Consider the following 26,579-nt stretch of genomic DNA (forward strand, 5'->3'; position numbering starts at 1 on the left):
GTTTGGTTTCCATTTTTTGACCTTGGGTTGACCTAGGGTTGATTCTGAGATTTGATTTCAGTTTAGGTTTTTCACTTTGGCTTCAGATTTAGTTTTTCAGATTTAGTTTTTCAGATTTGGCCTCAGTTTTGGTTTCAGATTTGGCTTCAGTTTTTGGAATCCAGTGCTGATAGTAGTTATGTACTAAATCTCTAAGGCAAAAAATTTTTTGCCTCAGAGTGTAGTACATTACTACTTGCGGTGGTCCGCTTTAAAGGACATCGCCACTTAACAGTTTAAAGATCTGAATGAAATTAACACATTTTACAGTTTCTTTTCAAATAGAAATCATGACAATTGTCGAAGACGTAAACCGAAAGAATGAATGTTTTTTGTTGAACTAGTCTTCCTTTTTAAACGCCAATCGACAAATCTTATTCTTGGAAACAAACGAACAAGTTCAGACATACCTTTTGTCGCAAAAAGCCGTTGCCTTGCCCGCTGTCAGATCTGCAATAAAATAAAAACAATATTTAGTTTAACAGGCCTTAACAATGAAGGAATCCTTGAAGTTCAGATCCAGACTGCCTTGTACATTGAATGAAGAGCTCGCGGCAACATACGAGTGAAAAACAAAAACCCGTTTCACGCTCATGAAATATCTCGCGTCAGCAATAACAAACATTAAATGTTGCATAAGTTAGATGGACATTTTGGATTTAACGTGAAAGATTTCTTGGCTAAATAACACTATTGCTTTTACAAATACACCCCATGCCCCTTATCTCTTATGGCTGAGCGAAAATGCCACAAAAATTAAGGCACTCTTGAACTTATTAGATGTGCAGACAGAGTCATTCCAATACAGCGTAATAATTTTGTGGTTTGAATAATAACAATGGTGCATACTCGTAAGCATTCTGGAAAGGTCTAAAGCCCTAAGCGACACGAAATTCGTCAACGAACGAGGAGTGCGCGACCGCGTGGAAAAACGAGAATCAAGTTCTACGCTCAAAAAACATTTTTCGTGACTTCACTTAAATGTTTAAATTATAAATAATATAAAACTGACCTGGTTTTGCTGTATCCTTGCTGAGAATGAACCAAGACGAACAGAGCCACTAATAACGCCATGGATAGCTTCATAATGAACGCTTGTGAACCTTCGATCGCTACGAGTTGTGATAAAGTGAAGTGTGTTTGAGCGTGTTCCTTATATACTTATGACCTTACAAAAATTATCATAAACACGCTCATTAATAAAACACGCGAACAAAAGAGAAAAGTTTCTTTAGTTAAATAGGGTCCCACGCGAGACGAGGTGCGAGTTTTTAGCGTAATTGCAGAAGTGAGATTTTTTCCAACAATAAAGTGTGAAACAAAGCCATATTGTCATTCTGTTTAGGCCCCGTCCACACTGACCCCGGTAAATTTGAAAACGCATTTTTTTTTCACCCGGATAGGCCAACCGTCTAAACTGAAACGGCGTTTTTGGTCACCGAAAACGATACTTTCCAAAACGCTCTCCAAAGTGGGTATCGTTTTTTGAAATTTACTTGGGTTAATGTGGACGGAAAACATTTCTTTCGGTATTTTCAAATTTCTCCGTTTTCAGATTTACCTGGGTCAGTGTGGACGGGCCTTAGACCTAATCTATGAGTGGGCATGTGCCTTTTTCAAAATGATCAAAATCTAAGTCTGATCATGGGTCGATAAACACTTATCCAGGGATAAAAGTTAATCGAGGTTCTAATTTCTTTTGTGCGATAGTGTTTCTCATTGCTTGTGTTTTGTGAAGTTTCAAATTAGTCGGCGTCAAAACTAGAGGACAGAAAATATAAACAGAAAACCTCACTAAAAAGTTAAAAAAAACCCATTAATTTAACACGCGAACAAAAGAGAAAAGTTTCTTTAGTTAAATAGGATCCCACGCGAGACGAGGTGCGAGTTTTTAGCGTAATTGCAGAGGTGAGATTTTTTCCAACAATAAAGTGTGAAACAAAGCCATATTGTCATTCTGTTTAGGCCCCGTCCACACTGACCCCGGTAAATTTGAAAACGCATTTTTTTCACCCGGATAGGCCAACCGTCTAAACTAAAACGGCGTTTTTGGTCACCGAAAACGATACTTTCCAAAACGCTCTCTAAAGTGGGTATCGTTTTCAAATTTACTTGGGTTAATGTGGACGGAAAACATTTCTTTCGGCATTTTCAAATTTCTCCGTTTTCAGATTTACCTGGGTCAGTGTGGACGGGCCTTAGACCTAATCTATGAGTGGGCATGTGCCTTTTTCAAAATGATCAAAATCTAAGTCTGATCATGGGTCGATAAACACTTATCCAGGGATAAAAGTTAATCGAGGTTCTAATTTCTTTTGTGCGATAGTGTTTCTCATTGCTTGTGTTTTGTGAAGTTTCAAATTAGTCGGCGTCAAAACTAGAAGACAGAAAATATAAACAGAAAACCTCACTAAAAAGTTAAAGAAAACCCATTAATTTGACACGCGAACAAAAGAGAAAAGTTTCTTTAGTTAAAAAGGATCCCACGCGAGACGAGGTGCGAGTTTTCAGCATAATTCCAGAGGTGAGATTTTTTTCAAACAATCAATTGTGAAACAAAATTAAAAGCTAATATCAAAAATCACGCTTAATCCTGGATTAGCTAAATTGTGCTCGAAGATATCGGGCGTGTTCATAAGTGATTGCTTGTTTTGATTTGTGTTATGTGTTTTGTTTGCGCAAGCTTGCGCGCTTTACAGAAAGGAACTAAAATATTCGAACACGCAAACAAATTAATATGAAAAAGGTGAAAAACGGTTGCACGCTAGACGATTTGTTAGTTTCTTTGACATATTTTTTCGTTGAAAATGGCACGAGTCTAGGTCGAGATGTAAGTTTCCAGTATGTAATAGAGGTGGAAATACCGAAGCGTGTTTATAAACAATTGTTATGATCTGTGTGATGTTAAGTGTTTTGTGCGCGCCAGCTCGCTCGCATCCTTTTTTTCGTTACAATTGGCGCGAGTTTACGTCGAGGTGTAATTTTCCAGTATAAAATAGAGGTGAGAGGTTTTGCTAATTACGGCACAAGTGTAGGTGTTTGCATTCAAAATACATTAAAGATGAGATTGTTTTTGCTTACAATATGCCAATTTGTGCCATGTTTTGTGTGCGCTAGCGCGCGTGCGTTACAGAAAGGAACTGAGATATTTAAACACGCAAACAAACGCAAAAAAGGTTATACGCGGGTAAATAATAGAGGTGAAAGATTTTTTATTATTATCAAAATGTTTTTTTCTGCTCCATTTCGGACAGTAATCTGTAATCTAGCTTTACACGCTTTAGACAATAAAATTAACTTACTCGCGAGATGAGTTGGTATATCGCAAGTTGAGGTATAATTATCAGCATGCAATAGAGTTGAGAGTGCTTTGCTAACAACAAAAAAAAGATCGTCCCCGGGTGGGCTTGAACCACCAACCTTTCGGTTAACAGCCGAACGCGCTAACCGATTGCGCCACGGAGACAAGTGGTGCATGAGTTACCGGATTGACGAACGTAAAATAAAGGTGAACACATTAAAGTCGCATTCGGATGTCGTATTAGAGATTTTAGCGTGTAATATCGCAGTATATTTTAACGAGTCTTGCAATATTTTTGCGAGCATCAAAGGCCAGCCAAAATATAAATGACGAGTGAAATGTACAGCAATACTACACAATAAAATGTCTAATAAAAGATTTATTATCAAACGTTGTCTTTTCCCAAAATAGTTCGTTTCACATCTCTTAAATTGCTTAAGTAAGTAAGACAGGTCATTCGCAAGTTACTTTGTAGCTAATAATGCAAAAAGGTTGAGATAAGTTAAAGGCCAATTCGGGATTATGGATTTGGGTTTGACGGTTTGAAGATTAATCTTGTCTCACTCTTAAATTATTCCTCTAACGTATTGGATAAAAAAAGGAAAATCAATATAAATCCAAAGCACTTTTTATTATTACGAAAATAACTTAATACATCTATGATTGATCTTCTTATTAAAACTACCACTAAATGATCTATTCACACAATATTTGCGTGTTAAAAACTGAGCTATTTCGATAAAGTTTTTTAAAGCTTTAAAGTGGCACGGTTCTTATACTGACCTAACTTATTATCACACACAAGTTGTAAGCGAATACTTGACGGTGCATAACTTGCATTTAACATTACAGCACCACACGAACTTACATCTACACTTGACTTGTTTGTAATGTTCTACTGTTTGGTGTCGCAGATTACAAGAGTTACAAAGAGATTTGCATTGCCCGGTAGATCCAATGTCACTTTGGCATGTCCTTCCGCGCATTCCAGGCGAGTCTGCAGTAGCGTTTCGCACACAGTAGTTTGGGGACGAGTCGAGATAAACCAGCTTCTTGTCTCTCCTAGATACCAGTCTGTATCGGTTGTTGTCTCGCTTGTGAAGCTTGTTGTTCAGGAATGATACTCGGACAGCTGCGCGGTATTTCTGTTTCAGTTCTGATCCAATGACGTTAAAAGGGGCCAGTTGCTTCCAGCAAGTCTTTAAATTGCAGCTTCCGGTGACGCCATGACACTTGCATTCTTTTCTGAGGTTCGCTCGAACAACCTTTAAAGAAAATAACAACAGAACATCAGAGATGACACTCAAAGGAAAATCATTACTCACAAAAAAAAGGACTGTTAAAGGACCCTAGTCAGCCACGCCTTTGTTTTCGTTTACATACGAGAATTTCGGCATTATATTTTTCGCAGAGCGTGTCTAAAGAAAGAGATCAATGTCAAACTGCCAAAAGTAATTTAACAGACTTCAAGTGCAATAAGATTTCGATTCTAAGTTTGGCAGAAGCAAAGTTGATGAAAGGCGAGTAATTTGCGATGCAAACATCGTCAATATTGCAGACTAAAGAGCTACATCGGTTCGTCAACAAATCATCATTTTCTTATCGCAATATTTTACGTAGAAAGGAGCCATTTGATTTTAATGCGAATACAGTAGACAATATAACTCTTATTCGCTTCAAAACAATGATTTAACGAATCAAAAATGAGTTTTACCTTTCTTCCTACTTCATTATTATGCAGGTTAAATGCTGTACGAGCGTCGTTTCCTTTCTCCAGTTTGTCAATAAAGCGTCTGGTCTCCTTCTCTCCAAACTTGATGTTATCACTGCAGCCTCCCCACTGCCATCCACTGTTTCCTTTTGGCTGTTTTTTGGTGTTGCCGCACTTGCATCCGGGTATTCTGTTCTGGCTGCACTGAAGAGTGAGTTCGTGTGTAATGGCGGCTGAGCTGATGGCGTGAAGGAAAGCTGTTTCTGGAGTGGCTGTAATGAAATAGTATACAATTAGTTTCGTTACAACATTACATTCTTAGAATTATGATATTTAGTCCAAGATGGCTTTAAGTTGACTAATGGAAAGCAGTTTTTTTAAACTGTTAAATTGTCCTTATCGGTAGTATGATGCTAAATTTTTCTAAACTTTGCTAGGAAAACAATGGAGCTAGATTTTGATGAAGAATATCTGTTAAAAGCCAAGTATAATCTGATACTTTGGCGTATGCTCAAACGACAAAATATGGGTTTGTTTTTAGTAAATCAAACCGCAGTCAAGCATAACTTCATACAATGAACTAGAATAATTGCCCCCATTTGGATGTCAGTTGATGTACACTGAAGAAAAGCATTTTGGAAATCTAACTTACCGTGAGGCAAAGTGGTTTTAACGAAGATGGGTAGCTTCTGATAGACATTCTTGTTATCCAATGAACAGTTCCAGATCTCGTTTTTAAACTGTTGCTGACACTCTGCCAATCCACGATGGCCTCCCTCTCTTACGATGCGCAATAATAAAGGATAATTCTGGAAAAACAAGAATCGAATGAAACGGTTAGCATTTTTTGTTGTGCTGAGAAGCAGTACTTAACAAGGATTCTTCAAAAATTAACAGTTTAAAGATCTGAATGAAATTAACACATTTTACAGTTTGTGATTATAGAGGCAATCTTGTAACATGTGCTAGAAATATGAAGTTAAGCAAATATAGAAATTTTACTTAATGTACATGAGATGTTTAAGGGCGCAAGTAACTCAGGGGTATAAACTAATTGAATAATTTCTTTGCTACCCTGCGATCTGGTGTCCTTTTTTGGCTATTTTTCTTTTTCCTTCCGCCGTGAAGCTACACTTGCGTTTTTCTTGGGTAACAAGCTATTCAGCTCACAAACTTCAAAAACTGTATTCGACGACCACTCTAAATATACTAGTTCACTTTTTTTTGTTCATTTGCTTGATAACTGACGCTGCCGCCCTTTCGACACCCTACTAGCTAAATATGTTTCCTATCCAGGGTAAACATTCTAGAATGCCCCTTCTCTTTTCAAATAGAAATCATGACAATTGTCGAAGACGTAAACCGAAAGAATGAATGTTTTTTGTTGAACTAGTCTTCCTTTTTAAACGCCAATCGACAAATCTTATTCTTGGAAACAAACGAACAAGTTCAGACATACCTTTTGTCGCAAAAAGCCGTTGCCTTGCCCGCTGTCAGATCTGCAATAAAATAAAAACAATATTTAGTTGAACGGGCCTTTACAATGAAGGAATCCTTGAAGTTCAGATCCAGGCTGCCTTGTACATTGAATGAAGAGCTCGCGGCAACATACGAGTGAAAAACAAAAATCCGTTTCACGCTCATGAAATATCTCGCGTCAGCAATAACAAACATTAAATGTTGCATAAGTTAGATGGACATTTTGGATTTAACGTGAAAGATTTCTTGGCTAAATAACACTATTGCTTTTATAAATACATCCCATGCCCCTTATCTCTTATGGCTGAGCGAAAATGCCACAAAAATTAAGGCACTCTTGAACTTATTAGATGTGCAGACAGAGTCATTCCAATACAGCGTAATAATTTTGTGGTTTGAATAATAACAATGGTGCATACTCGTAAGCATTCTGGAAAGGTCTAACGCCCTAAGCAACGCGAAATTCGTCAACGAACGAGGAGTGCGCGACTACGTGGAAAAACGAGAATCAAGTTCTACGCTCAAGAAACATTTTTCGTGACTTCACTAAAATGTTTAAATTAGAAATAATATAAAACTGACCTGGTTTTGCTGTGTCCTTGCTGAGAATGAACCAAGACGAACAGAGCCACTAATAACGCCATGGATAGCTTCATAATGAACGCTTGTGAACCTTCGATCGCTACGAGTTGTGATAAAGTGTATATACTTATGACCTTAAAGAAATTATCATAAACACGCTCATTATTAAAACACGCGAACAAAAGAGAAAAGTTTCTTTAGTTAAATAGGGTCCCACGCGAGACGAGGTGCGAGTTTTTAGCGTAATTGCAGAGGTGAGATTTTTTCCAACAATAAAGTGTGAAACAAAGCCATATTGTCATTCTGTTTAGGCCCCGTCCACACTGACCCCGGTAAATTTGAAAACGCATTTTTTTTTCACCCGGATAGGCCAACCGTCTAAACTGAAACGGCGTTTTTGGTCACCGAAAACGGTACTTTCCAAAACGCTCTCCAAAGTGGGTATCGTTTTCAAATTTACCTGGGTTAATGTGGACGGAAAACATTTCTTTCGGCATTTTCAAATTTCTCCGTTTTCAGATTTACCTGGGTCAGTGTGGACAGAAAGCATTTCTTTCGGCATTTTCAAATTTACCCGGGTCAGTGTGGACGGAAAACATTTCTTTCGGCATTTTCACATTTCTCCGTTTTCAGATTTACCCGGGTCAGTGTGGACAGAAAGCATTTCTTTCGGCATTTTCACATTTCTCCGTTTTCAAATTTACCCGGGTCAGTGTGGACGGAAAACATTTCTTTCGGCATTTTCACATTTCTCCGTTTTCAAATTTACCCGGGTCAGTGTGGACGGAAAACATTTCTTTCGGCATTTTCACATTTCTCCGTTTTCAGATTTACCTGGGTCAGTGTGGACGGAAAACATTTCTTTCGGCATTTTCAAATTTCTCCGTTTTCAGATTTACCTGGGTCAGTGTGGACAGAAAGCATTTCTTTCGGCATTTTCAAATTTCTCCGTTTTCAGATTTACCTGGGTCAGTGTGGACAGAAAGCATTTCTTTCGGCATTTTCAAATTTCTCCGTTTTCAGATTTACCTGGGTCAGTGTGGACAGAAAGCATTTCTTTCGGCATTTTCAAATTTCTCCGTTTTCAAATTTACCCGGGTCAGTGTGGACGGAAAACATTTCTTTCGGCATTTTCACATTTCTCCGTTTTCAGATTTACCTGGGTCAGTGTGGACGGAAACATTTTTTTCGGCATTTTCAAATTTCTCCGTTTTCAGATTTACCTGGGTCAGTGTGGACAGAAAGCATTTCTTTCGGCATTTTCAAATTTCTCCGTTTTCAGATTTACCTGGGTCAGTGTGGACGGAAACATTTCTTTCGGCATTTTCACATTTCTCCGTTTTCAGATTTACCTGGGTCAGTGTGGACAGAAAGCATTTCTTTCGGCATTTTCAAATTTCTCCGTTTTCAGATTTACCTGGGTCAGTGTGGACAGAAAGCATTTCTTTCGGCATTTTCAAATTTCTCCGTTTTCAGATTTACCTGGGTCAGTGTGGACAGAAAGCATTTCTTTCGGCATTTTCAAATTTCTCCGTTTTCAGATTTACCTGGGTCAGTGTGGACAGAAAGCATTTCTTTCGGCATTTTCAAATTTCTCCGTTTTCAGATTTACCTGGGTCAGTGTGGACGGAAACATTTTTTTCGGCATTTTCAAATTTCTCCGTTTTCAGATTTACCTGGGTCAGTGTGGACGGAAACATTTCTTTCGGCATTTTCACATTTCTCCGTTTTCAGATTTACCTGGGTCAGTGTGGACAGAAAACATTTTCTTTCGGCATTTTCAAATTTCTCCGTTTTCAGATTTACCTGGGTCAGTGTGGACAGAAAGCATTTCTTTCGGCATTTTCACATTTCTCCGTTTTCAGATTTACCTGGGTCAGTGTGGACAGAAAGCATTTTTTTTCGGCATTTTCAAATTTCTCCGTTTTCAGATTTACCTGGGTCAGTGTGGACGGAAACATTTCTTTCGGCATTTTCACATTTCTCCGTTTTCAGATTTACCTGGGTCAGTGTGGACGGTAACATTTCTTTCGGCATTTTCACATTTCTCCGTTTTCAGATTTACCTGGGTCAGTGTGGACAGAAAGCATTTCTTTCGGCATTTTCACATTTCTCCGTTTTCAGATTTACCCGGGTCAGTGTGGACAGAAAACATTTCTTTCGGCATTTTCACATTTCTCCGTTTTCAGATTTACCTGGGTCAGTGTGGACAGAAAGCATTTCTTTCGGCATTTTCAAATTTCTCCGTTTTCAGATTTACCTGGGTCAGTGTGGACGGAAACATTTCTTTCGGCATTTTCAAATTTCTCCGTTTTCAGATTTACCTGGGTCAGTGTGGACGGAAACATTTCTTTCGGCATTTTCACATTTCTCCGTTTTCAGATTTACCCGGGTCAGTGTGGACAGAAAACATTTCTTTCGGCATTTTCACATTTCTCCGTTTTCAGATTTACCTGGGTCAGTGTGGACAGAAAGCATTTCTTTCGGCATTTTCAAATTTCTCCGTTTTCAGATTTACCTGGGTCAGTGTGGACAGAAAGCATTTCTTTCGGCATTTTCAAATTTCTCCGTTTTCAAATTTACCCGGGTCAGTGTGGACGGAAAACATTTCTTTCGGCATTTTCACATTTCTCCGTTTTCAGATTTACCTGGGTCAGTGTGGACGGAAACATTTTTTTCGGCATTTTCAAATTTCTCCGTTTTCAGATTTACCTGGGTCAGTGTGGACGGGCCTTTGACCTAATCTATCAGTGGGCATGTGCCTTTTTCAAAATGATCAAAATCTAAGTCTGATCATGGGTCGATAAACACTTATCCAGGGATAAAAGTTAATCGAGGTTCTAATTTCTTTTGTGCGATAGTGTTTCTCATTGCTTGTGTTTTGTGAAGTTTCAAATTAGTCGGCGTCAAAACTAGAGGACAGAAAATATTAACCGAAAACCTCACTAAAAAGTTAAAGAAAACCCATTAATTTAACACGCGAACAAAAGAGAAAAGTTTCTTTAGTTAAAAAGGATCCCACGCGAGACGAGGTGCGAGTTTTCAGCATAATTCCAGAGGTGAGATTTTTTTTTAAACAATCAATTGTGAAACAAAGCCATAGTTATTATTGTCATTCTGTTGGTTTCAAAACTTTGCTTTTTAACAACATCGGTGAAAAAAATGCTTGGAGCTAATCTGGAATCTAATCAAATAACTTTACTAAATAAAATTAAAAGCTAATATCAAAAATCACGCTTAATCCTGGATTAGCTAAATTGTGCTCGAAGATATCGGGCGTGTTCATAAGTGATTGCTTGTTTTGATTTGTGTTATGTGTTTTGTTTGCGCAAGCTTGCGCGCTTTACAGAAAGGAACTAAAATATTCGAACACGCAAACAAATTAATATGAAAAAGGTGAAAAAAGGTTGCACGCTAGACGATTTGTTAGTTTCTATGACATATTTTTTCGTTGAAAATGGCACGAGTCTAGGTCGAGATGTAAGTTTCCAGTATGTAATAGAGGTGGAAATACCGAAATGTGTTTATAAACAATTGTTATGATCTGTGTGATGTTAAGTGTTTTGTGCGCGCCAGCTCGCTCGCATCCTTTTTTTCGTTACAATTGGCGCGAGTTTACGTCGAGGTGTAATTTTCCAGTATAAAATAGAGGTGAGAGGTTTTGCTAATTACGGCACAAGTGTAGGTGTTTGCATTCAAAATACATTAAAGATGAGATTGTTTTTGCTTACAATATGCCAATTTGTGCCATGTTTTGTGTGCGCTAGCGCGCGTGCGTTACAGAAAGGAACTGAGATATTTAAACACGCAAACAAACGCAAAAAAGGTTATACGCGACTAAATAATAGAGGTGAAAGATTTTTTTTATTATCAAAATGTTTTTTTCTGCTCCATTTCGGACAGTAATCTGTAATCTAGCTTTACACGCTTTAGACAATAAAATTAACTTACTCGCGAGATGAGTTGGTATATCGCAAGTTGAGGTAGAATTATCAGCATGCAATAAAGTTCAGAGTGCTTTACTAACAACAAAAAAAAAGATCGTCCCCGGGTGGGCTTGAACCACCAACCTTTCGGTTAACAGCCGAACGCGCTAACCGATTGCGCCACGGAGACAAGTGGTGCATGAGTTACCGGATTGACGAACGTAAAATAAAGGTGAACACATTAAAGTCGCATTCGGATGTCGTATTAGAGATTTTAGCGTGTAATATCGCAGTATATTTTAACGAGTCTTGCAATATTTTTGCGAGCATCAAAGGCCAGCCAAAATATAAATGACGAGTGAAATGTACAGCAATACTATACAATAAAATGTCTAATAAAAGATTTATTATCAAACGTTTTCTTTTCCCAAAATAGTTCGTTTCACATCTCTTAAATTGCTTAAGTAAGTAAGACAGGTCATTCGCAAGTTACTTCAGTGTAGCTAATAATGCAAAAAGGTTCAGATAAGTTAAAGGCCAATTCGGGATTATGGATTTGGGTTTGACGGTTTGAAGATTAATCTTGTCTCACTCTTAAATTATTCCTCTAACGTATTAGATAAAAAAAAGGAAAATCAATATAAATCCAAGGCACGTTTTATTATTACGAAAATAATACATCTATGATTGATCTTCTTATTAAAACTACCACTAAATGATCTATTCACACAATACCTTTATTTTCCAAAAGCTACTTGTATTTTTTCCAAAATCTACTTGCGTGTTAAAAACTGAGCTATTTCGATAAAGTTTTTTAAAGCTTTAAAGTAGCACGGCTCTCATACTGACCTAACTTATTATCACACACAAGTTGTAAGCGAACACTTGACGGTGCATAACTTGCATTTAACATTACAGCACCACACGAACTTACATCTACACTTGACTTGTTTGTAATGTTCTACTGTTTGGTGTCGCAGATTACAAGAGTTACAAAGAGATTTGCATTGCCCGGTAGATCCAATGTCACTTTGGCATGTCCTTCCGCGAATTCCAGGCGAGTCTGCAGTAGCGTTTCGCACACAGTAGTTTGGGGACGAGTCGAGATAAACCAGCTTCTTGTCTCTCCTAGATACCAGTCTGTATCCGTTGTTGTCTCGCTTGTGAAGCTTGTTGTTCAGGAATGATACTCGGACAGCTGCGCGGTATTTCTGTTTCAGTTCTGATCCAATGACGTTAAAAGGGGCCAGTTGCTTCCAGCAAGTCTTTAAATTGCAGCTTCCGGTGACGCCATGACACTTGCATTCTTTTCTGAGGTTCGCTCGAACAACCTTTAAAGAAAATAACAACAGAAAATCAGAGATGACACTCAAAGGAAATATCATTACTCACAAAAAAAAGGACTGTTAAAGGACCCTAGTCAGCCACGCCTTTGTTTTCGTTTTCATACGAGAATTTCAGCATTATATTTTTCGCAGAGCGTGTCTAAAGAAAGAGATCAATGTCAAACTGCCAAAAGTAATTTAACAGACTTCAAGTGCAATAAGATTTCGACTCTAAGTTTGGCAGAAGCAAAGTTGATGAAAGGCGAGTAATTTGCGATGCAAACATCGTCAATATTGCAGACTAAAGAGCTACATCGGTTCGTCAACAAATCATCATTTTCTTATCGCAATATTTTACGTAGAAAGGAGCCATTTGATTTTAATGCGAATACAGTAGACAATAAAACTCTTATTCGCTTCAAAACAATGATTTAACGAATCAAAAATGAGTTTTACCTTTCTTCCTACTTCATTATTATGCAGGTTAAATGCTGTACGAGCGTCGTTTCCTTTCTCCAGTTTGTCAATAAAGCGTCTGGTCTCCTTCTCTCCAAACTTGATGTTATCACTGCAGCCTCCCCACTGCCATCCCCTGTTTCCTTTTGGCTGTTTTTTGGTCTTGCCGCACTTGCATCCGGGTATTCTGTTCTGGCTGCACTGAAGAGTGAGCTCGTGTGTAATGGCGGCTGAGCTGATGGCGTGAAGGAAAGCTGTTTCTGGAGTGGCTGTAATGAAATAGTATACAATATGATATTTAGTCCAAGATGGCTTTAAGTTGACTACTGGAAAGCAGTTTTTTTTTAAACTGTTAAATTGTTCTTATCGGTAGTATGATGCTAAATTTTTCTAAACTTTGCTAGGAAAACAATTGAGCTAGATTTTGATGAAGAATATCTGTTAAAAGCCAAGTATAATCTGATACTTTGGAGTATGCTCATACGACAAAATGTGGCTTGTTTTTTAGTAAATCAACCCGCAGTCGAGAATAACTTCATACAATGAACTAGAATAATTGCCCCCATTTGGATGTCAGTTGATGTACACTGAAGATCATTTTGGAAATCCAACTTACCGTGAGGCAAAGTGGTTTTAACGAAGATGGGTAACTGCTGATAGACATTCTTGTTATCCAATGAACAGTTCCAGATCTCGTTTTTAAACTGTTGCTGACACTCCGCCAATCCACGATGGCCTCCCTCTCTTACGATGCGCAATAATAAAGGATAATTCTGGAAAAAACATAGAAAAATAAAACGGTTATCATTGTTTGTTGTGCTCACATACAGTACTTAATAAGGATTGTAAGTCAAAGATTCGAGTCAAAATCTATATCGTGAAAATTGACCTTAATGGATCGCAACAAGAAGGCGAGGCCTATAGTTCAGGCTTACTGAAAGTTAATCGGAGAAACCACTGAAACGTAAGTGGAAGAGTTGAAATACCTAACTTAGGCGACTATTTGCAATTGTGCGACAAGCTAATTTTAGAGAGAAAACAAAATCAGTTCGATTCAGTGTTTTCAGACTCGAAAAATGGGCAGATTGTCTTCTTTGCCAGCTACACTTGCGTTTTTCTTGGGTAACAAGTCTATTCAGTTCACAAACTGCAAAAACTTCAGAACTTCAGACGACGAGCACTCGAAATACACTTTTTTTTTCATTTTTTGTTCATTTGCTTGCTTACATAAGACCTTGAGATTGGATGATATCATAACTGACGCTGTCGCCCTTTCAACACCCTACTAGCTAAATATGTTTTCTATCCAGGGTCAAAATTCTAGAAAGCCTCCTTCTCTTTTCAAATAGAAATCATGACAATTATCGAAGACGTAAACCGAAAGAATGAATGTTTTTTGGTAGAACCAGTCTTCCTTTTTTCACATGGATCGCCAATTGACTTATCTTATTCGTTGAAACAAACAAGCAAACAAGTTCAGACATACCTTTTGCCGCAAAAAGCCGCTGTCGGATCTGCAATAAAATAAAACAATATTTAGTTGAACGGACCTTTACAATAAGGAATCCTTGAACGTCAGAACCAGGCTGCGTGGTACAATGTACATTGAATGCAAAGCTCGCGGCAACATACGAGTGAGATACAAAAACACGTTTCTCGCGTCAGCAATAACAACATTTTAAAATGTTACATAAGTTAAATGGACTTTTTGGATTAAACGTGAAAAATTTCTTGGCTAAAACCACTATTGCTTCTCATGTTAGCCTTCGAACGTGACATATCTAAGACCTACGACAACCCATGCCCCTTATTTCTTGTGGCTGAGCGAAAATGCCGCAATAAGTAAAACTTAAAGTGTTCGTGAACTAATTAAATTTGCAGACAGAGTTATTGAAATACAACGCAATAATTTTGTGGCTCGAATTATAACTTACTGATGTATACTCGTAAGCATTCTGGTAAAGTCTAAAACGACACGTAATTCGACAACGAACGGGGGGTGCGCGACGCGCGTGGAAAACACGAGACGCAAGTTCTGCGCGACTTAACTAATATGTGTGAATTAAAAATAAAATGAAACTGACCTGGTTTTGCTGTATCCTTGCTGAGAATGAACCAATACGAATAGAGCCATGAATAACGCCATGGATAGCTTCATAATGAACGCTTTAGAACCTTTGATTGTTGCGAGTTGTGATAAGTGAAGTGTGTTTGAGCGTGGTCCTTATATACCTATGGATTTATAAGAATTATCATATAAAACACGCTTATTAAAAAACACGCGAACAAAAGAAAAAAGTTTCTTTAGTTAAAAAGGATCCCACGCGAGACGAGGTGCGAGTTTTCAGCATAATTGCAGAGGTGAGATTTTTCTCCAACAATAAAGTGCGAAACAAAGCCATAGTTATTATTGTCAATTTGTTGGTTTCAAAACTTTGCTTTTCAATAAGATGGGTAAAAAAAATGTTTGGAACTCATCTCAAAATGGGTATGAATCTATTTCAAAATGATCATAATTTAAGTCAAATTGAGAGCCGTTAACACAAAAAAGTACATCGATCAATGTTTTAATTTCTCTTTATAAAATTGTTTTCCATTCTAATTTTTTTGTGGAGTTTGAGGTTAGTAGGCGTCAAAACAGGAGGACTGAAACTGAACAAATAACTTAACTAAAAAAATTAAAAAGCTAATATCAAAAATCAAAAATCACGCTTAATCCTGGATTAGCTAAATTGTGCATGGAGATATCGGGCGTGTTCATAAGTGATTGCTTGTTTTGACTTGTGTTAAGTGTTTTGTTTGCGCAAGCTTGCGCGCTTTACAGAAAGGAACTAAAATATTCGAACACGCAAACAAATTAATATGAAAAAGGTGAAAAAAGGTTGCACGCTAGACGATTTGTTAGTTTCTATGACATATTTTTTCGTTGAAAGTGGCACGAGTCTAGGTCGAGATGTAAGTTTCCAGTATGTAATAGAGGTGGAAATACCGAAGCGTGTTTATAAAAAATTGTTTGTCATGATCTGTGTGGGTAAGTGTTTTGTGCGCGCCAGCTCGCTCGCATCCTTTTTTTCGTTACAATTGGCGCGAGTTTACGTCGAGGTGTAATTTTCCAGCGGTGAGAGGTTTTGCTAATTACGGCACAAGTGTAGGTGTTTGCATTCAAAATACATTAAAGATGAGATTGTTTTTGCTTACAATATGCCAATTTGTGCCATGTTTTGTGTGCGCTAGCGCGCGTGCGTTACAGAAAGGAACTGAGATATTTAAACAAACGCAAAAAAAGGTTATACTTGAGACAGTATGTTTGTTTGTATGACATCTCTTTTAAAACAAAAACAAAAAAGGCGCGAGTCTATTTCGGGGTGTAAGTTTCCAGTATATAATCGATGTGAGAAGTTTTGCTAATTACGGCGCAAGTTGAGGTGTTAGTTCATCATACAATAGAAGTGACATTGTTTGCTATCCGCAAAAACAAATTTGCGGAACAAATTTGTGCTCTAATATTTTTATTTCATAAGAACTTCGATCCACTCGTTATATATTTTAAGGTGATGGACTCTTCCAATTTTATTATCAGTTGCGGCGCCAACGAAATTTTTTGGTCATGTTGTTGAATTCTCCGTTCAGTATTCTTCTTTGCAAATGTGAAACTGCTTCATAGAAACTTGCTCACGCTAAGCTTCCTTCGCGCACTTTATGACAAGATTACAACGTCCAATAAAAGTAAAAATATTTCTCTACACATTTGATGATTTCGACATTGCTGATCCTAGCAGTATGCAGGACGCGTGTCATATATCAACCTAGTAAATTGCCCAGCTCACAACGAGTCTCTTGTAGCTCAGTTGGTTAGAGCGCCCAACCGGTATCTGGGAGGCCATGGGTTCGATTCCCGTCGGGGACTCAGAATTTTTTTTTTTTTGTCCCACGCTCGTGTCATGTTGAATAATTTCTTCCCTAATATTTCTCTAGTTGGACAGTTACCCAAGCGAGACGAGGTGCGAGTTTTCAGCACAATTGGAGAGGTGAGATTCTTTCAAACAGTGGAGGGTCAAACAAATCAATAGTTATTACATGTATTGTCAGTTTGTCGATTTCAAAACATTGCTTTTCTGCGAAGACGTAACTAAAAATCTTGTTTAGAACTAACCTGCAAGCTAAAAGTTGGTATGAACCTTTTTCAAATGATAATAATCCACTTCTTGTCATAACGGCTAATCTTAATCTGATCATAAAACCATTATTAGAGCCTACAGTTGTATTAGAGCAAGATTGTTTTGAATTTTATAGTTTTATGAAATGCATTTCGTCGTTGCTCACTGCCGGAATGCATAGTTCTGATAACTTATGAAAGTGAATAATGTCTAATGAAGGTGAATGATGTCTAACGATGAACATCTAAAGCGATGGCTGCCATATTTTATCCTTTAAAAATAGTTCCCGTTTGGCCTGTTGTATTTGATAGCGTCATTTCGTATGCTGCATGGTAATGTAAATTTATGTCCCGATTTTTGCAGCTAAGCCAAAAAGACATACAAAGTTAAGCTTTCTGCAGTCATCTATGAAAATACAATACAGAATTACTGAACAATGTCAGTCTGTTACACATTTTATACTCCACGACTTCTAAGTGATTGTTTTACTTTGACTTCTGGGGCAACACTAACCTGCGGTTAGACTTATATTTTTAGCGCTCGTATTTACTTCTTTTTCTTCATCGCATCGCATACAGAGCGCGAAAAATGAGCCTGACCGCAGGCTAATTTTTTTTTTTCGTGATAGTAAACCAAGAACTGAACAACGTATTGTGTTCGTGTTATTTTATTCACTTTTTTTCTCATTATTGAATGAAGGAATAAATAACATTCATCCTCGATAACACACGTCGAAAAGAACCTTTTTTCTATTCGCGCTACAACATCAAACGAAAAACTATCCTCTAAAATGTAACGGGTGTTATTAAACTGTACAAAGTATTTTGTCACAAAACATGAAAATAAATAACTATTTCTTTGAAGTATTTGGTTTTCTTACTACGAATATTCTTTCTGAAATTATCATAACCCCCTGAGCCACACAAATTTGATCTCTTCCGGATCAAGTCTCCTGTTTGCACCAGGCTTGTAAACTCGCGCGTTTTCTACTTTTAAAATATAAATAATGTACAGCTCTGTCACACAGTTTATCAATATTAAAGCGTCTTACACTTAAAATAGTGTTAACATGAAGACAAGGCTGTTGCTGTAGCATTGTATTGTGTTTTCCTTGTCTTTGCTATGTTACAAAAGAGACCAATTTAATAATCTCTGTAATTTATACCAGATTTGTACTTATAACAGAAATGCTAGTCTTGCGAACTCATGTATTATTTCCATCGTAGATTGTTTATTTCTCGATTTCCCAATTGACAATTTTACACCAGTTTTACGTTATAGTATTTTCCCTTTCCCCTGAGAACCTTAGCAAGGGTTTAAAGTATTATTTGTAATATAGGTAAATTCCTTATCCTGAGTGGATAATTTAACCGTCGTATCTATGCATAACCTTAACCTAAAAAACGAAATAATTGTATGTACTTGGAGCAAAAAGTTCGAACCTGTCGATTATAGGCTCCACTTGCGAAAGCATGATCACGCAATTGCTCGTTTATGAACGAATACGGCAACACAATCCGCGCAAATGTATAAAAAAAAATTTGACGTCACATCTCACGTGTGATTGACTCATATTTACTGCTTGTTCTATTTCAGATATACTTGGATCTAGTGTGATAATGAACAACATTAACGTATCAACAGAACTTCTTTATGATCGCTTGATCGCCAGAAACGATAACTCTGTGATGGGTCGACTTCTGCAGATTGATTCCTTCAAGTTGACTCTAACTACCCCCCTTTCTCTTCATGAAGAGCTACTGTCGTGCATGCGCAGTGGAGTGAAGCTTTATTTTAAGCGTAGATACACGAGGTCCAGCTCGATGACGTGATTACAAGTTGCTAATGTCCAGAATTTCTCACTTAGAATCCATTGCAAATGCATTTTGTCAGCACTGTGATTCAATGGGTTTATAATAGGACAGCATTTGAGTTTGACTCATGACCGTGTCATCTGGTGATTTAGGATCGGTGTCTTGTTCGACTTCTCCTTCGTTGATGTTTTGAAAAGCGCTCATCTTTTCTGTTTCCGCCGCTAGTTCCAGTGCCACCGCCTCTGACCATTTACTCTGAGCCGCTTTTAGCGTGCTTGTCCAGGTCTCCTACGAGTCAAAACAAAAAAGGTTTTAAGTACAGTTTCGAGGATTCCCTGCCCTGTTCTGAAACGGACTGCCTAGCACCACTAGATCATCTACGATTACTTTATTAATTCGTACTAATGATTGCACGTGGGACATATATAGTCGGAATACAATCTGAAATCAGCTCCTATTCAAACATTCCTTAGTACTGTAAGGAATTTCAAGAAAGCTCTCTTCTAAATAACATGAGACAAGGATATGTTAGCAACCCCTATCAGACGTTTGCGTACAGAATCTATGCCTCTTCATATCCTTTAACCAACGTTTTTTAACACATCCACCTGCCGCTTTTGCAGTGTTAGGAGTTCGACTCAATCAAGTTACCTTGAGGTTCTGTGACGGTGCTTGTAACGTGTACAGTCCAACTGTTTGTTTAAATCTGCTGTAATGGATGATGATAAACGAGTTCTTTAAGGTGCTTCCTATATAGAACACAGCAAAAACATTCCATGAGAATTAATGAAAAGGCCTTGTATTCTTAATGGTTTTATACCACCTTGCATAGGTACAGCTACCGCTAAATATAGGTCCGCACCACGTACTTTCGCAGAGACTCGCGTAAATTACCCAGCCCGAGCGGTCCGGGTTCGAGCCCTGGCTGGGACACTGCGATGTGTTCTTGTGTTTTTCTCAAGGTGTATAAATGGCTACTGACGAATTTACTGCTGGGGGGTAACCCTGCGATAGACTAGCGTCCCATCCAGGGGCGATACTCCTAGTTGCTTCATGCTACGGAAACTGGGATAAGCTCCGGCCTGATGGGCCACTAGGCTCGAACGCAGACTTTACCTTTTTAACTTTATAAAAATGGGGTAACAAACCTGCATGTGTGGCTTCGGCATCAATGATGATGAATCTGTCCAGCGGTATTGGCTGTTAATAAACAAGAAAACACAACATATTTGATGAATCACCGGAATTTATCAGCTAAGGAAGCTCTATGGCTAAATAAGAAAGTACTCGTACGAAAAATAAGATTAAGACTTTGCTCGCAGATCAAACCTCCCCATTAAGGGTGGGAAGAGGCAAACAACACCAGCAAAAGAGCACGAAAACGTCATATAAATACCTGTTTGTAGACTGTGTATTGAGCCCCGGACATGCTTCGCCTGACCACGGGAGGGGTGGATGGTGGACTATCTGTCATTCCCGTCAGATTCAATTTCTGTACCAATGAAGGATGCTTTATTCATAAAATTGTAATAAACAATAATCAACAATACTTTCTCTCAAAACTATGCTTTTGATCCTTAAAGCACGAAGCCACCCATAATAAATTTAATCAATATTCAACTCATTCTCTCAGGAAGCAAAAAAAACTCAAACTCTAAAATCCAAATTCTTACCTTGTTCACTTTCTGTGGAAGTTTTCTGAATCTTGTTAGAAGAAGCATGTCGTCAAACAGAAAAGCGTACACATCAACTTTTGCATTTTCTGAAAGTTAAAGTAATCACAGTAGATCAGTCACACTTACAATGCATACTGCACAGGGCACAGAACATCACTCAAAAACAACCCGTCTTATCAAGTCGGTTTACAACAAAGTAAATGAGACGTAATAGTGGTAGCATTTTGGTGTTGTGAATGCTGTGGTCACCGAATGACGTAAAACAAAGAATCTAAACGACAATAAACAATATTTGAACCACAGCACAATAGCTAACCAACAAGAGTTTTCGCAACACCAAGATATATCCGAAATACCGAAAATTGTTCAAGTGTTTCTTACGACCAAGTACTTAACACAAGTGTGTTATGACTAACCCATCAATGTTAGTGGTCCCTCGTACAGCAGTTGTCTTTTAGGACTTGCCAGTAGACTCTCACACGGCTGTTTCAATAATATGCCTCTTAAGAACTGAAAAAAGATAAGGCTTAAATTAAAATTAAAGTAATACTTCCAATCTTTCAGCAGGGATTTTTCGATTGTGTAAAACAGAAAGTCCAAATATTCCGGTCAGGTGTCCAGCGTATGGATAGTCTCCATTAATCGAAGCTATCATATATTAATTGAAGCATTTCGTCACTTCAAGAAACAGTAGAAGTGCGCAAGAAACCCTTGGACGTTTAAATGAAAATATCTATTGGGATCGGAGGTCTGGGAAAACGATAAATAACAGCATGGTATCTAATTACAGAGCACGTAATGTAGTCATAATTTCATAAAGTTAACGTAATATATGCATCACTAACCTCGGGTACATAAGTCTTTGGATCCAGCTCAGTAATGGAAGGCCAAACTAAACTACTTTGAAGCTCTTGTAATCTTTCGTAGTTTGCTCGAGACTTGACTTTACCTTCAAGCTCCTCTGTGAAAAATCAAAGTATTTATTTATCATATAAGGTACTCATCAGTGAAAGCTATGCTATGCTAGCGCTTATAACGCAAAAAAAGATCTTCACTTACGTATTGAAAGCTCTACAGCTTTTATGATGGAAGATAGAGAACTGTGTTGTTCATCTCCTTCAGCAGTTCGTTTTCTGATATTCTGAAAGTAAGGAAGAAACCATTTAGATTAAGTCTCTCTTTTGACTAAGAGAGAGTTCCTTTAAGCTATTTATTAGTCTGTTTTGGTTTTCAGCGTCACTGTGGCTTCGTTTCAACTGAATTCTTCAAAAAAATTATGTTGTTTTTTTTCATTTTTACCTTAAGTAACAGAGGATACTTTGTTAGATGTTGTAGCGGGGCCACTAAGAGGTCGGTGATTTGAAGTCTGTTACATCTGCTGTTGGACTCACACCACTAGAAAAATATAACAAAACAACAACAAATATAAGAACGATTGCACGAACCAGTCAATAGTTTACCAATGATTCAAGATGACTTAAATTTCCGCTCGCTCGCCCGCTTACTAAAAAACGCCGCAGAAGAAGAAACATATCATCCTTACCATGGAAAAAAATGGGCAACAGCTAAAAAGCTATTACAAATACAGAGTTCGAATAACCGAGAGTAGGATCCTAAGATTCTGCCCTCAGGACGTTTTGCTCATACAAGAATGTACTTTTCTTAGAAAATAAGAAAAAAAGATAAAGAAAAAACGCTATCGGATACTTTTAGTGGTATAGATTAAAAGAGCATACTTTTACCTTCATAAACTCCTGAAAGTCCTCGTCCTTTTTCAGTGAGTCGAGATAGCTGAGGGCTTTGGAGTAATTCAGACAATATTTCTGGTACTGAGGGTGAACTTTCCGACTGAACTGTAAACCGGAAACGTCATGATGTCAGCGGTTAAATAAAAGAAGGCACTTATAGAATTAGAGAAGTGAAAATGATACTCACTTCCGTGAAAGCAGAGACAACGGATGCAGTACTTCCAAACTGTGTGGGTTGTTCATTTTGGAATACGCGCAGAAGATTCTTGGCAAATCTCGTGCTAACCTGGAAAGTAACAGAATGTACAGGTTATTATACTACACTAAAAAAGGGTACTAAAAGTATAAACAAATTATCTTTTATCTGAATGTTTTGTATTTTACGCATGAAATCTTAATAGCGCCCGCCCCGAAACGCTGAGGTGGAAAGATTGTGTTACGAGGGAAACGAGCCTCTGCCTACGTATGAGAGGGTGACTTTCGTTTTATTCAGCGGTATATTGGTCTATTTCTAACAGCAGGGTTGTATTGTATCTGCATATTACCTCACAAAGGTCTTGAAGATTACAGAAGATTTTGTTGGCGTCTACATGCTGCAGATGTCCCATTTGTTGAATCTCTTTCAAAGGCTCAAGGAACACCTGACAAGATAAGTAAATTTAGGAGAACGGTTTTAGAACGGCAAAGTAAGCAAAGTAGCTAACTTATAAAAAAAAGTACTGGCTAAACATCTATAGCATTGATCGGGAACCTTCGAAAAAACCCCGAATCCTCACCTCTTTAAGAACCAACAGATGACTCATGAGGTAAACAACCTCGCTGTGAAATAGTTCCCATACTGCCTCGCGTCTTTTGGTCTCGTGATCAGACAGAGTGCTTTCAGACCGAGGCCTCCTCGGACTTCTCTCCATACTCTGGCCCATTAGCTGAGTCCAGTGACTGTTCTGTAAAGGTATAATTAAAAAATAACTTTAATTAGACAAAAGCCACGACTCTCTCTCGTCAACTGACTTTTCCTCAGTAAATGACAATCAGGTAGACGACTGCAACGTTTACAGAAGTTCTTTGCCGTTAACTGGCAGTTCTAGGTGAAGATTTATAAAATGGGATGACAGTTAAGAATAAAACGCCGGGAAATTAAAAGAGGCTTTAAAACAACTCCCACGTGAGAAAACTTCGACTTAACAGCAGAAAACTACTTTTAATTTCATTTTCACTTTTCCCTATTTGTTTAAAAATTTACTAATCCCCACCTATTTCTCCTTCTTTTACAAACGGTTAACATCAACAAAAGATCTAACACGTATGCGTGCACAATAAAAAGCATTTTTAGATTGCATGAAACCACAAACAGATAATTTATGTATAGTGCGGAAGGGTTTGAAAACAACAGTAGTATTTACATATAATCCCCCTGATATCATAGCTTTTTATTTGATGCTGAGTTGGGAGGACCTATGGTTGTTCCACACCCATGGCTAAATTACCCGGCCGAATAAAAAAACATCCGGTAGATTGAACGTGCCCAACTGTAATGACCCTTATCATCGAGTATCCGCTCAGCTACAAGTTTTATATCCATATATCGAATAAAAACTTTAGTAGTTTAAACTAAATGGTGGAGAGCAACTTCTCACGGGTTTTCCATATCGTAACAAAATTTGGAAATTTTGTTGGAGTTTTAGCTTAACATGAATACGTGCTCCTTACGTCATCAGCTTTGTGTATTTTGCAATCCATTTCAGGCCTCTTCATCTTTATTCACCCTTACTTCCTAATACATGCAGGTTCTTGGCACTTCACGAGTACTACTTTAAAACAATCACACTAATATTGTTGGCTTTCCCATGATTTACGTTGGTCTTTGCGCTTCGGCTAAAAATAGCTGAGTATCCCTTTAATGATATTAGGATCACAGTAATGAAGTGATTCACATAATATACTCCGTAATTTACCTTGAACTCGGACAGTTCATGTTCCACAATGGCTCTTGGGTTCTCTCTCATGCGAGCCAGGCTTTCTTTGAAATCTTCACCCTGTCTGGGTTTGTCTTTCAGTAACAACTAACGTGACAAACAAAGAGCAAAACTCGATGAGCAAAATAACAATATCACTTATGTCACGAAAATCAGGTAACGTTTAAATAAATTTACACTCACCATCTTCTTATTTCGTCTAAGAATTGACCATCGTGATCTTTTCTCTGGATCTAAAAACAGATAAGGCAAGAAATGGGTCAGAATAAAGAAGCTTGCCATAAATGCCGTAAATTTGCTCGCTCTCGTCGAGAGACTTCGGATGGCCGAAGCTGGGGTTTCGGGCGAAATCGTGTAGCGCTCGGAGAGAATCGACAGTGTCTACAGGCTAAAGGTATATGTAAGCAATACTGGCTTGAACACATGCATGCTACACACTGTTTTTGCATTTTATTGAGAAGTTTCTTTACTTACCGATACTATTCAGTGATGTAGACGAACCGGAGAGCTCCTTCTTCTCGCGGATGACGCTCAAGGTCTTGCCTTCTTAGCAAAGAAAATAAGAAAGGATATATAAAAACTATTACACTCACGTAAATAAATGCGAAATAACAATTGTTAAATTATGTCTCTCGTACCACAAATCAGCAGCATATTCTTGATAACACGTAAATTTGATATAAAGGTGATTCCACTGTTTGTTTGTAACTGTTTCATGTCAAAATGAGCGGAAACCTCTAAATAATAGTTCGAACCCTACAAACTTTTCACGCGCATTAAGTTCTCTAAATTTTCTCAAGTCACTTGATCTTTGTTCGTGCACAACAACTCTAAATTAACTAGAAAACAGCAGCGCACGAAAACATGTACCTCCGAACACAAAGCGGATGACAATAAAATAAAATATCCTGAATAAAGAACTTTCTGGAGGTTATCACACATGACCCAAACTTGACCATTTTGATCTGCTTTAAGGACACATTGTCATGCAATTTAAATTTTTTTTTCTCCAGTTATAAAATAATCCTTAAATCAAGGAAGAACATAAAATATCAGTTTAAGAAGAAGAACAAAAGAAAAGGGAAAATTAGTTGCAATGTTTAGGTACATGGATGGTTAAAATTGGGTAAGATTGAATACAAAAACCACCATTTTGGCCGTTGCGGTTTTTGTTGCAGCTTATTGGTCGCGGACTCGCGGCACAAGAAACATTTCACAAATATTTGTAAGTTTTTAGGGCTTTCCGCATTTGCAACTGCAGAATGTCCCACAATCACGCTGAATTCATTTCGAGCGTAACTTTTTTCATTTTTAGTCTTTTCGTCTATTTTAAAGGCTACCCGAGAACTTTTAATGCACGGTGTACAGAAAAAAACAAAAGGTCCTTTACTTGCTTACAATAAGCGGAATATTCGAGGCTCACTCTTCCGTCGGGCCAAATACCGATCACGTGCCTGTTTCCGGTTATTCCCATCCGAGGGTAGTAACGAGATAACATCGTCAAACATTGATTTTTTTAAAAAAAAATTGGCAGTGTTTAGCTCCTCACACAATCAAGGAATATTTTTCTTTGTACTGATAAGGCTGTTTAATCAGATATTGACATCCATTTACGCACAAACAATGATTTGACTTCAGTTATATTGGTGACATTTGTCTACTGACGGAATCGACAATTGCAGTTTGGTAATCAGATTTTGTTGTTGCTGATGTTCTTTCTCTTTACCGAGTTTTCACGATCGTCGTTAAATCTAAAATGGAGTTTCATTTATCTTATTAGCCTAAAGATTATAATAAAGTAAGTGTATTGACAAGGACCACGTACAGCTATGTTTAAGCCCGTGTAAAAACGTGTGAAAACTGGAGACGAGCGTGTGAGAGCGTTTAGTTCAATTAGTTGCCTAAACATAAGTAACCCAACCAAATTTAAAAGTTTTCAGCTGAAAGTTAACGAAATGGAAGAGTTGTAGAAACTGCAATAGTTTATTAATTATAAAAATCCTTATAATCCATACAAATGAAAATTATTTTTGATATCTCGAAAAGCTGCCATTTGGCTGTTTTACTTTCAAACGCTTTTACTTTGCAAGGTTACTATCATATTAAGGAGATTTTTAATTTGAATATATCAGTTTTGTCAACGGCCACGTTTTTGCAATAGGCGTTTCTTTTTTACAAATCAACACAGCATGCTACTCACCCATTGGCTCTCTCTGGACATTTAGCACATGAAGGTCCATCTGGTAATGGTCCCCAGGCATGGACACTACAGCGGACCCTCGTCGTGTACGTGTTGACCGAGCATGCGTGAACACGGCGTCACTAAGCATAAACGATTGAACAAATGAAAAGGTATCAACAAACTTGGTTTTAACTTTTTTATAAACCA

At 37.8% G+C, this 26,579-nt stretch overlaps 4 protein-coding genes and 2 non-coding genes across 15 annotated transcripts in view; all 6 read right to left on the reverse strand.

Annotated features, from left to right (window-relative positions):
- LOC144653031 (protein Wnt-8b-like) overlaps positions 1–1,379 on the reverse strand; it is a 59,042-nt gene extending 57,663 nt beyond the window's left edge. The window contains exons 1-2 of the mRNA XM_078512942.1: positions 1,052–1,379; positions 450–489 (exon numbers count right to left, since the gene is read on the reverse strand). Of these exons, the coding sequence (XP_078369068.1) occupies positions 450–489; positions 1,052–1,125 (114 nt within the window). The 5' untranslated portion in view covers positions 1,126–1,379. The remainder of the gene's footprint in view (positions 1–449; positions 490–1,051) is intronic.
- Positions 1,380–3,431: 2,052 nt separating this feature from the next.
- Positions 3,432–3,505, reverse strand: Trnan-guu (transfer RNA asparagine (anticodon GUU)). The gene has a single exon. It is a non-coding gene; the product is annotated as a tRNA-Asn (tRNA).
- Positions 3,506–3,965: 460 nt separating this feature from the next.
- Positions 3,966–7,186, reverse strand: LOC144655028 (protein Wnt-8b-like). The gene is made up of 5 exons (XM_078515248.1): positions 7,113–7,186; positions 6,511–6,550; positions 5,704–5,860; positions 5,055–5,323; positions 3,966–4,605 (listed from the first exon to the last, which is right to left on the reverse strand). Exons 1-5 carry the CDS (start codon positions 7,184–7,186, stop codon positions 4,135–4,137), a joined length of 1,011 nt encoding a protein of 336 aa, XP_078371374.1. The 3' UTR covers positions 3,966–4,134.
- A 3,968-nt stretch (positions 7,187–11,154) lies between these two features.
- Positions 11,155–11,228, reverse strand: Trnan-guu (transfer RNA asparagine (anticodon GUU)). Its single transcript has one exon. It is a non-coding gene; the product is annotated as a tRNA-Asn (tRNA).
- Positions 11,229–11,759: 531 nt separating this feature from the next.
- On the reverse strand, positions 11,760–14,977 carry LOC144655029 (protein Wnt-8b-like). Its single transcript, XM_078515249.1, has 6 exons — positions 14,904–14,977; positions 14,306–14,333; positions 13,436–13,592; positions 12,820–13,088; positions 11,816–12,369; positions 11,760–11,773 (listed from the first exon to the last, which is right to left on the reverse strand). Exons 1-5 carry the CDS (start codon positions 14,975–14,977, stop codon positions 11,899–11,901), a joined length of 999 nt encoding a protein of 332 aa, XP_078371375.1. The 3' UTR covers positions 11,760–11,773; positions 11,816–11,898.
- Positions 14,978–18,187: 3,210 nt separating this feature from the next.
- The window catches only part of LOC144653017 (uncharacterized), a 73,726-nt gene continuing 65,334 nt past the window's right edge, over positions 18,188–26,579 (reverse strand). For 7 of the 10 annotated variants that reach the window (XM_078512912.1, XM_078512914.1, XM_078512915.1 and 4 more), the window contains 17 exons: positions 26,391–26,512; positions 24,665–24,736; positions 24,374–24,423; positions 24,170–24,277; positions 22,991–23,158; positions 22,760–22,855; positions 22,402–22,500; positions 22,209–22,319; positions 21,766–21,861; positions 21,526–21,607; positions 21,312–21,427; positions 20,883–20,976; positions 20,464–20,552; positions 20,187–20,300; positions 19,939–19,990; positions 19,442–19,539; positions 18,188–19,078 (listed from right to left, as the gene is read on the reverse strand). In XM_078512912.1, coding sequence (XP_078369038.1) covers positions 18,866–19,078; positions 19,442–19,539; positions 19,939–19,990; positions 20,187–20,300; positions 20,464–20,552; positions 20,883–20,976; positions 21,312–21,427; positions 21,526–21,607; positions 21,766–21,861; positions 22,209–22,319; positions 22,402–22,500; positions 22,760–22,855; positions 22,991–23,158; positions 24,170–24,277; positions 24,374–24,423; positions 24,665–24,736; positions 26,391–26,512 — 1,780 coding nt within the window. In that variant the 3' untranslated portion in view covers positions 18,188–18,865. The remainder of the gene's footprint in view (positions 19,079–19,441; positions 19,540–19,938; positions 19,991–20,186; positions 20,301–20,463; positions 20,553–20,882; positions 20,977–21,311; positions 21,428–21,525; positions 21,608–21,765; positions 21,862–22,208; positions 22,320–22,401; positions 22,501–22,759; positions 22,856–22,990; positions 23,159–24,169; positions 24,278–24,373; positions 24,424–24,664; positions 24,737–26,390; positions 26,513–26,579) is intronic. The other 3 variants (XM_078512920.1, XM_078512918.1, XM_078512919.1) reach the window with 3 other exon arrangements.

The sequence above is a fragment of the Oculina patagonica genome, chromosome 5 (genome assembly GCF_052425735.1).
Source record: "Oculina patagonica isolate OP01 chromosome 5, crgOcupat, whole genome shotgun sequence".
NCBI lineage: Eukaryota > Metazoa > Cnidaria > Anthozoa > Scleractinia > Oculinidae > Oculina > Oculina patagonica.